The 10,679-nt window shown below is 50.4% G+C and overlaps 1 protein-coding gene across 1 annotated transcript; it reads left to right on the forward strand.

Annotated features, from left to right (window-relative positions):
• The first annotated feature begins 3,474 nt into the window (after positions 1-3,474).
• On the forward strand, positions 3,475-7,923 carry NMRAL1 (NmrA like redox sensor 1). The gene is made up of 4 exons (XM_030578308.1): positions 3,475-3,482; positions 3,659-4,031; positions 7,138-7,148; positions 7,280-7,923. Exons 1-4 carry the CDS (start codon positions 3,475-3,477, stop codon positions 7,479-7,481), a joined length of 594 nt encoding a protein of 197 aa, XP_030434168.1. The 3' UTR covers positions 7,482-7,923.
• The last annotated feature ends 2,756 nt before the right edge of the window (positions 7,924-10,679 follow it).

Raw genomic sequence — 10,679 nt, forward strand, 5'->3', positions numbered from 1 at the left:
ACAGAGATCTTCTAAAAACATTTAAATGTATGACTGGCACGCGAAACCTTACATTAGAGTGAATAAATGAAGACTTGGCACACCACTTCTGAAAGGTTACCGACCCCTGCCCTAAGCCATGGCTGGCCTGGCTGATTCCATTGCAGCCTGCCACCCTACCTCTGCCTCGTGTGATGACAGCCAGCAGGTGGAGAATGGCATCTGCCCACAGCAGCACAGGAAAGGGGAGGAATTGCAATGTGTTTGTTAATACTGGAATTTTATACCCTGGGATACACAGGTGTAGCCCCCGCCACACCCCTTAGCACAGGGGCAGTGCCCCAAGGGGAGAGACACCCCTTCTGGGCCCCTTGGGCTCCATAGCAGAACCCTGCACTGGTGACTTCCCTAGAAGCAGGGGAGGGGATCCAACACCAGTCACCTCGGTGACCCTTTCCCTTCAACCCATCAGAAGGCAGGGGACAGCAAGGCAGATGGAAGCAGTGTCTGATCAGTGCAGAGCCGGGGAAAGGAGGAGAGTGGCTGTAAATGGCCCAGCATTCCCTGGGCTCTCCCTGCAGCTGGCCAGCACTGCACTGGCCTGTCTGTAACCCAGCCTGCAGGAAAGCCTGAGCAGGGGACAACCCAGTCTTCCTGCCACCAGCCTGCCAGCCCCAGGAGAAAACAGTCCATCCCCCCTGCCATCACCTGCAGCAGCCCACCCCAGATCCAGGGGTTTGGATGCAGAGACCGGGCCTCTTTGCAACTGTCAGCACTGTTCCAAAATGGGACAGGTGGTTCATCCCTTTCCCATGCTCCCCCAGGAAAGCTGCTGGCCTGCACTGGCCACTGACAGCTCAGCAAGAAACGGACCCTGCGTGGGGACCCTGTGTTATAGTTACACAGGTGGTGCGGGTTAGGTCAGGCACCATTAAGGCACCTTGCATCTCTGACAGGCCTTTCCTCTACCGGCATCATCAAACCCCACCAATTCCCAGTACGATAACATGTGTTTCTAACAGTGTCTCCTCACCAGCCTGCAATACATCCCTCCCCATGTACAGCAACCGGGTACCTGAGATGTGCCAGAGCACCAGAACCTCTGTAGCAGTGGGGGCGGGGGGCATTGGCACTGGAACCAGGGCGCCAGGAACTATGCCCCCCACTTTTTAACATGGGCAGAATTTGGGGGGCAGGGGGCAAGCCTCAAGGAGCCGCAGCTCACCTCCCCTGTTGCAAAGTGCAGCCCCTGCCTGTGCCTGCCAGAGGTTTGCTGCTTGGGGTAGGGGAGCAACCCTGCCATCTGCCCCCAAACTACACCCATGTTAAAAAGTGGGGGCCCTGGTCTCCCAGCCCCATGATCATTGTTTGGGGGTAGAGGGGAAGATACACGCTAGGTCAGGTGACCATACACTCCCCCAGTGTTCCTGAACAAAAGTGTCTGCTGGCATAGCTTTTAGTCATTAAGACTTATTATTAACATCGCTCATCCTTTTATTCATTTTGTACTTTTACTGCCTATTTGTCTGCAACCACACCCTCACCTACAGTTTTAGCCAGTGCCTCTTCCAGCCGGCACACTTCCACACTCTCACTCCAGGAACTTCAGCATCCTCTCCACGACTCAGCCCTCCAGCCAGGTCACTGGGTGGTTTCCCCTTCCAGGGGGCATGTATCAAAGTCCCTGCTCACCCACAATCTCAGCCAGGCAGTCCTTCTCTTCACTACCCCAGAGCCATCCCCTCAGCAGCTGGCAGGGGAACCCAAACCCACCTGCCCTCTACTCTGGTTCCAGCTCAAGGACCCTCTAAACAGCAACCAAGCTGTGGTTCCCTCCTTGCCATCTTTCCCTGAGCCTCTTCTTTAGTGCTAGTGCTAGGCCTGGGCCTGGGCCTGGGCCTCCCCAGTCCCCTAGGCCCACCAGCCTCTTTGCTCCCTCCTGCCAGGGACTTACTGCAGCCTACCTCCCTGCAGTCCCGCTGCTTCCAATTTCCTGCCTTTCTACAAGCCCCACCCATTTGGCCCAATTCAGCTCCTGCAGGGCCAGCATGGGGAGCACACCCCATCACAGCATCATATAGGCACTAAGTCATTGCCGAAAGGGGGGTTACACCACTAGGACTCATGAAAAAAACCAGTGTTATCCCTCATTATTACAGTTTACAGCAGCAAGGTGTCAGGCTAGGAAACAAGTGCTATTAGCTTTTTTAAAAAAATCTTTGATGCTTGCAGTTTTCTGAATCTCTGGAGGACCTTTCTTCATTTTCCTGAGCAGCATCGTGCAGTCTCTTTAATCTTTTTTCTTCCAGGCAGGTAAAAAAGTTTAGAGACAATTTCCAGACTTAAGGATGTAGGCTGAGATCAGGGCTGAGCAGAAGCAAAGGAACTTTCTACGGTCACATTAAAAATGGCTCAAAGGCAAATTAAGGCACTTGATATTTTAATATGGTTTTAGACTAATTGCTCATGAAGCCTACCTTATTAATGCAGTGATGGCATGAGAGGAAGTCTGGCCAATTGAGCTTTACGTGAGCTCACAGGCGCATTAGGTTGTAACGAGTTTGCCAGGTCTTAGGTGAGAGGTGTTTGTAGTGGACAGGGCCCTTTGCCAAGGGTCACAGCAGTGCCTGTGCTGGTGGGGAGCAGAATGGAGCCATGCCTGGGGAGTGGCAGACACAGCAGTGTTGGTGGAGCTCTGGTCTTACCGCTGCCCAGAAGCTGAGGAGGGGACAGGAGGAGTCACAGGGGGGGCCTGGACCTTCCCCCACTGGCCACCCACCACCTTTTCAGGACAGGTTTATGAGCTGGGATGGGAGTGGGGAGAAGTGGGAACAGGAGAGCACTGGCAATACCTCCAGCACTGGGCTTTGGCCCCAAGCACCTACTTATGCCCCAGAGACCCCCAAACTCCAGAGAAAACCCTCTGAAACTCGTTGCAGCCCCAGATCCCTGAGAAGTCTGCAGCCCTCTTTACTCTGAGACACCCTCCTCGACAGACCCCCAGCCCCACTGAATCTCACTGAACTTCAAACTCACAGATATATGTTATGTTATTAATGTGCCTTATTTAAAAACAATAACAGCACATCGGTATAAATAGTTTAATGAGCTAAAATCTGAATGCCATGGTGATGCCATACACGTGTACAGAAGTGGCAAAGAGTTTGTACATGGATGACCGTTTATTTCAGTTGGGTTTATGGGAGACCCCCTGAACTTTTTTCAGACACTTTAAACCTTCTAAAAGGCTCTCGCAGGGATGGGGAAGGGAAGTGAGCCACTAGGCTGAGCTAGGCTTTGCTCATCGGGGAGTAATGGTCTCTCCCCTTCCCTTGGAAGGAAGGTGGGAAGCCCCCTGCCAACTCTGTGGCAGACTGGAGCAGAGATGGGTGTAGGAGGTTAATCTGGGGGATGCCAGGAAGCATTGGTTCCCTTCCACCTCCTCAAGCTTTGTATGCTAGTCAGACAAATCACCTACAGCCTCTGCAGGGAACTATGCGCATGTAAAGGAACCTGCTGTTGTGTGCCAGGGTCTGAGCACCAGGCACTGCACTGGCTGACATCAGGGACACATTAACCCTTGCTGTAAACAAAGTTCAAGTCAGTTCGTATGGGGCTTGCTGCCTTTCCTCTCATTCCCTTGGGTCTTTCTCTCCACTGGCCCTGGCTGTGTGTAAAGAGACACACCCATTTCCAGGGCTCTCCGCACTCCAGCGGTGGCCCTGCAGACCACTAGGCTAACGCAAACAAGATGGTGTGGGCAGGAGTCTCTGAACGGATCCGGTTTGCTTTACAATCTCCGTCCCATACAGCTTTACCAATGGGAGAGGCTCCCCTGGACTGGATGGCTGCTGTTCACCTGGGGCCTGCAGTGGATCACTGCAGAGGAATACGCAGGCAAAGACATTGGGCTCAGCACCTGCAAGCTCACTGTAGGAGAGGATGCAGCCACATTGTCCAAGCACATCGGGAAGACCAGGAAAACTGCCAAAGTGGGAAACTCCCTTCGTTACTTTGGTCTCCTTTCTGTGAAGGAAACTGAGGTTTGGGATGCTTAAGACCACTTTAAAGGGCCACAGGCTCAGGGCTTCCTGAGAATCTGGCTCCTTTAAGGGTTGTTGGTTTGGGCACCCAAAGTGACCAATCACTCTTGCAGATCTTGGCTCCCACGTTTCCTTGCTGTCAGGACTGCAGGAGGGTGTCTGTCTGTCTGTCCGTCCGTCCATGTGTCATGTGGCCAGAGACAGCAGATCATACCTCTCAAGTTTCTTGTCAGAAAGTGGTTTGAGCACTGCAGTGAAGATGGCTTACCTGTCTTGCAGGGCTGTGAAGGGTTAATCGCTGAATGTCAGTGAACTGGGAGGCACGTCTGGTGCGGTACAAAACATAGGTCTGCCACAGAGAGTTTGCTGCTTAGAAGTTAGCTGTGGAAAGAGCAAATGCCCCAAAAGAGCTGCGGGGGGCGGGGGGGAGAGGATACTTTAAACATTTCACATCTAGATGGAGCAATTACTCAGTATACATGGTACAGGTACCCAATGTCCTTCTTTACAGACAGGAGAAAGCGAGGCATGAAGTTACAGCTAACATTTTCAGGGATGGCCTCTGATTTTGGATGCCTCAGGTGGTCAGAGGAGCTGGAGCTGCTCATGTCTAAAGATCAGGCCCCAGAATTCTGAACCTGCGCCTCTTGGAACAACATCTGCATGTGGCTTATGCAAGTTGCACAGGCAGCCGCTCAAAGCCTGGACTAGAATCCAGAAATCCTAACGCCCAGTTATGTGCCTCACCCACTGGAGGGAGCTCCCTCCCTCTTTCCTAGAGTACTGCATATATCACACTTGTATTTCACCCTGCCGGTCATCTTGTCCTGGGTGCCTCTGCCTGGCAAACTGTAACTAACACTTGTTTGGCTGTGGTGCCACCCACCGGTGAATGGGCAAAAAGCAGTGTCCTGGTTAGGGATTTATTCCCTTAGAACGGGTGTTACATGCAACTCGAGATATGTTTACCCTACAAAGTTAGGCTGATTTTACGTAAATCAACATGGAGCCTCCGATTTAAGCAAGTCAATCTTGCATGTCCCCACCATTGTGTCAGCAGAGCACATCTTCGCTTGCATTGACATATGGAGTGCTGCACTGTGGCTAGCTATCCCACCGTGCATGGAGCCGAATGGAATGTTGTATTGGGCTTGCAATACCTCATGGGACCTAAACATTTGCATGAGTGGTTATGGGAACATGGCGTTAGCCTCCCATGATGCAATTACTTCCCTTCCTCCCTCCCTCCGTCCCAGAAATCAACGCAAAGAAACAAAGCCTTTTTTTGCCCTTTTTCCTAAGCCTGGGTTACCTGGCAGATGCCAAAGCACAATAAGTATGGATCCTGCTCAGATGTACAATGCTGCCGTGAGCATTACAAACACCTTGCACCTTATCTTGCAGTATTTACTCAGTTGAAGCAGGAGCCGCTGCATGGAACAATGTGATGCCACGCAAGCAGCCCTGTTGGAAGCCATGGACTGGAGCAATTTGCAGATGCTGGCGACAATTGCACATCATCTTGCCATGGTGAAGCACCGCTTCTGCGCCTGGGAAACAAACACTGACTGGTGTGACCATGTTGTTTATGCAGCTCTGGGATGACAAGCAGAGGCTGCAGAACTTTTGAATAGAACTTTCATGGAACTGTGTGAAGAGCTTCTCCCAGCCATGAAGCGCAGCAATACTAAAATGAAAGCTGCTTTGACAGTTGAGAAGCGAGTGGCGATAGCTCTCTGGAAGCTTGCAACACCAGACTGCCAGTGGGGCATCAATTTGGAGAGGGTAAATCTACTATGGGGTCTGCTGTGATCCAAGTTGCCAAGGCAACCAATAGACTTCTGCTAGGAAGGGTAATGACCCTGGGCAATGTGCAGGACTTAGTGGATGGTTTTGCTTTTGCTGCGATGGGGTTCCCTAACTGCAGCGGGGCTATAGACGGAACACATATCCCTACCTTGACACCAGACCACTTTACCAAAGAGTACATAAACTGAAAGGGATAATTCTCAATGGTGTTGCAAGGGCTGGTGGATCACAGGGGCCATTTCCCCAACATCAATGTGGGATGGTCGGGAAAGGTGCATGATGTGCACATCTTTCAGAACTCCAGTCTGTTCAGAAAGCTGCAAGCAGGGACTTTTTTTCCAGACTGAAAATAACCATTGGTGATGTTGACATGCCAGTTGTGATCCTGGGAGACCCAGCCAACCCCTTGCTCTCATGACTCATGAAGCCATACACAGGCAGCTTGGACAGCAGTAAGGACCGATTCAACCACAGGCTGATCAAGTGCAGAATGGTGGTGGAATGTGCCTTTGGACATTTAAAAGGTCGCTGGTCTTGTTTGCTTACTAGGTTAGACCTCACTGAAAGCAAATATTCCCATTGTTGTTGCTGCCTGCTGTGTGCTCCATAATATCTGTGAAACAAAGGGAGAAAAGTTTACTGCGGGATTGGGTCAGATTGCAAGTTTGAGCAGCCAGACACCAGGGCAATAACAAGAGCACACTGAGGGGATCTGAGTCTCCGTGAGGCTTTGAAAACTAGTTTCAGCAATGACTCACAGTAATGTTATACTTGTGTGTGTTGTTCTTTACCAAGTTGTCCCCTTCATTGCATTTTCTACCCTGTAAACTCCATCCCCACTAACCAGTGTGCTGAATGGATAAAGAGCCTTTTCTCCTCAAACCATTAAGTTTTATTATGCTCAGAAACATACAGAGACAGCAAAGAAAAGTAAGATACCCTGGGGCAAAAGGGCTGATAACACTGGGGGTGGGGGAAGAAACAAGGAAAGCTTGCATACAATTGCACTTCAGTAACAATTAAAGGTGTGGGAATGGCTGCCTTCTGGTCCTTGTACCCTCCCCTGGAGTTGAGTGCAAGGGATACTGAACTGCCTGCCCTCTTCCCCCTCCCCCATCCTAGGACATTTTGGGGAGGAGGATGTAGAACTGGGCAATAATGGCAGCAGGTTCAGCAGGTGACTTTCTTGAACCTCAACCAGATGCCTCAACATGTCTGTTCGCTCCCTAATAATCCGCACCATCTCATCCTGCGCATCACTCTTGTGTTCCCTGCATGCTCTCCTGTCCTCATTATCCTCGTGCAGGTTGTCGGACAGTGCAATCTGCCATGCGCTGAGCTCCATCTTGTCACTCTCGCAGCCACGCCTTAACTCATTGAACATATCCTCCCGCGTCTTCTTTGTAACATGTAAAATGACTCAGCAGCCCTTGTTCTGGCCAGTGAAGGCTTCTTCCCCTGTTCTTTTTGCAGGCATCAGCTCAGTATGAGAACCTCAGCTCCCCTGGCATCCAGGAATTGTCAAACATGGCCCGGTTCTATGTCATGCATCCAGCGCATGACATGAAGTGGACCCTGAAACTCAACCCCAAGGCCAGAACCTTTGATCAGCAACTAGCAGACAATAAAGCTGCTTTTAAAGATCTCTGACCTTGTTCCCTCCTCCCTCATTCAGGTTTAAACAGAAGAAAGTAGTGAATAGCCAGAATAGGATGATCAGTGTTGAACTGTTCTATATGTTCTGAACAGCTTTGAAAACAAGAAGGCTTTGTTTGCAAACTGTCAAGAAACACAGAATCTACACAAGCATGGGCAAAGGCAGAGTTAGGGTTCAGTGTTTGACTGGCCCAAAAATCATAGGTCAATTGATTGGTCAAATAATGTCAAAAATGGCCACTACTTTAAAGCCCTAATTTCTTAGAACAGTAATAAAAAAAATAAGACTTTATGGTCACTCCAAGGCCTAATGACAAAAAACAAGTTACTGAACTGAGGTATTTTAACACAAAAAGTGCAACACAATGAAATGAAGTTCTAAAAAAATGAAATAATGGCACCACGCTGGAATCACCGAGATAGGCTGCCACCTACATCAGCACATTCTTGCAAGAATATTTGATCATGACCAAATAGAAGGGAGCCAACTGACATTTGACCCATCAGTGGACCAGCTCACCCAGCCTACGCCAAGTATCCCATTCTAAGTGTTACACAAAAGCAAAAGCTGTTGCCATGACTGGACGCTCCTTGGAACACACATCTGCACCATCTGCCCTTTTAATATAACTACAAGGTTGATGGAGAATTTAAACTGGTTGTGCTTAGGACGTTAGAAAAGGCTTATTATCCAGTGCTCTAAGGCTGTCTACATTGCCAATTGAATGACAAAACTTTTGTCATTCACAAGTGCTTTAAAAAGCCCCCCTCAAAAAGACAAAAAGTTGTGCGATGGTAAATGGCAGTGTAAACGGCTAGTTGTCGGCAGGGGCACTCTCCTGACAACAACGCTCATAGGGGGTGGAAGTATTTTGTCGGCAAAAGTGCCAAACAGCATTTACACTGCCCGACTTCTAGCAACACGGCTGTGTCACCACAGCTGTACTGCTAAAAGCTTTGTAGTGTAGGCAAAGCCTAACTCCTGCTGCAGAGATACATGGAATAATACAACTGGGGGCTTGGCTACACTGGAGAGTTGCAGCGCTGGTGAGGGGGTTACAGCGCTGCAACTCAGGATGTGGCCACACTTGCAAAGCACAGTTCTGCAGCGCTGTTACAGCTGTGTTCATACAGCTGTGTAGGGCCAGCGCTGGCTGTACACCTGGTCTGCCTCGGGTGTAGCGATTCCAGCGCTGGTGATGCAGCACTGGTCAGCAAGTGTGGACACCACCAGCACTTTTATTGGCCTCCGGGGTATAAGGAGGTATCCTAGAATTCCTGTCCACAACAAACCAGAAGAATGGCTGAACTCCGATCTCCCCGTAGCTACTTGCTGCTCTGTGCTCCAGCGAGCGAGCCAGCGAAGCCAGGAGAATTGCTTTGGAATGTTCAAAGCTGTTTGCTTGAGGAGAGAACGGGAAGGGGGAATGTTGAGCAACTGTTTATGTGGTCTGACGGCTATTTAGGAGTGCATAATTAGCATTTAGTGAATAAGAGACAGGTGGGGGAAAGGTCAAAACTTTTAAAATGATTGAAGGTAGGCACTGTGTATCTTCCAGTCCTTAGAACTTGCAAGGCAGGGAGCTGAGAACAGTGTCAGCTCCAAAAATCCACTCTCTCTGTCTCCCCCATGCTCCCTGTCACATTCCACCCCACCCCCGTCTTTTGAAAAGCACGTTGCAGCCACTTGAATGCTGGGATAGCTGCCCACAATGCACCACTCCCAACAGCGCTGCAAATGTGGCCACACTGCAGCGCTGGTAGCTGTCAGTGTGACCACACTGCAGCGCTAGCCCTACACAGCTGTATGAACACAGCTGTAACTACCAGCGCTGCAGAACTGTAAGTGTAGCCATGGCCTGGGCCTTTCCACCTACCTGCTGCAGTCCCTGTGCCAGGGCCCTGGAGGAGAAGGTAGAAGATCTGGCAGGGTATCTTTTCCCAGTTGTGTAATAAGGCTCTCACTGAAGCTACCTCCCTAAGGGGTGCAGGAGATGCACTTAGCATGGTTCTGTAGGATGCAGATTTTACACTGATGCAATTAAACCTTCCATTTTTATTTCAGCTGTGGCTGTGAGTGGCAGCCCATTCAGCATGCACAGTGCAAGGGACTTCCTACCCACAGCTCAGAGTTATAACTACCCCTTTGGGTGCTCAGCAAGTGACTTGAGTGAAAGCGGGGAAATGAAGGGATTCCCAGAGTTGCTATTTCATTGACCCAAGTTCCATGAGCACGCTGGGCCCTGAGCCCTCCAATGGTGCCTGGCTACAGAATTAGCACTGTCACAGGTGCTCAAGCTAGTCATGGCAGAAGCAAGTTAAGGGGCAGATTCTTAAACAGAAAAATAGCACTGAGGTAATGATGTGCCGTGTATGTGAGGCTGGGTTTACAGGACTGCTAAGGAGACAGCACACACGAGAAGTGACAGACAGTAGCACAAGGGAGGGTTTACTGCACAGTAACCGACCACCTCATGAGGCACCTGGGGAAATGGAAGCAGAGGTACTCCACATCAGGCTTGGAGCCTCACATGATCTTCCTTGACCTCAAAGGCACAGGTTAGCCTCTAAAGCCAGCGAGAAATTCCAGTGAGCTGAAGGGGGAGTGAGAGCAGCCGGTAGAGGAGCTATGCCAAGGCCATATGAGAGAGTCACCATCACACTGGCTGTTCTCACCGCTGGCTCCCTTTCAAACAATTCCATGGATGTTACTAGCAGCAGTCTGTCCCCTGCCTCCAGCTACCTACAGCACTTCAGAAATGCCATGATCCACTGCGTTACAGAACACATTACCTTTGCTGCAGTTGGGCAGACCTTCCACCAAAGGAGGCAGACATTGTGTCATAGAGGACTTCCCAGCCATAGCAGATTGTACACATCGTCTCCTGGAAGTGCTCAGGGTAGACAATGCAGCATAGAGAGACAGGCAACACCTGTTCCATTAATATAATGACGGTTTGTGAGGTAAAGGTGGCATTCACAAGTGTTGGGGCCAGGTTCCCCAGCTCAGCCACAGAGCCGGCCCCCGCCATTGCTCCCAGCACTGGTTAGCTGATTCACAGCCCCAGCTTTCTGCTGGTAGAGCAGATGTCAGGTCATTTGCCCATCAGCTCATTGTGACTGTGGGTCATTCTGGAATTTCAGTGAAGTTAGGCTTCCGACTGCAACCATGTCAGCTCAGGCCTCTCCCTT

The sequence above is a fragment of the Gopherus evgoodei genome, chromosome 10 (assembly GCF_007399415.2).
Source record: "Gopherus evgoodei ecotype Sinaloan lineage chromosome 10, rGopEvg1_v1.p, whole genome shotgun sequence".
Lineage (NCBI taxonomy): Eukaryota > Metazoa > Chordata > Testudines > Testudinidae > Gopherus > Gopherus evgoodei.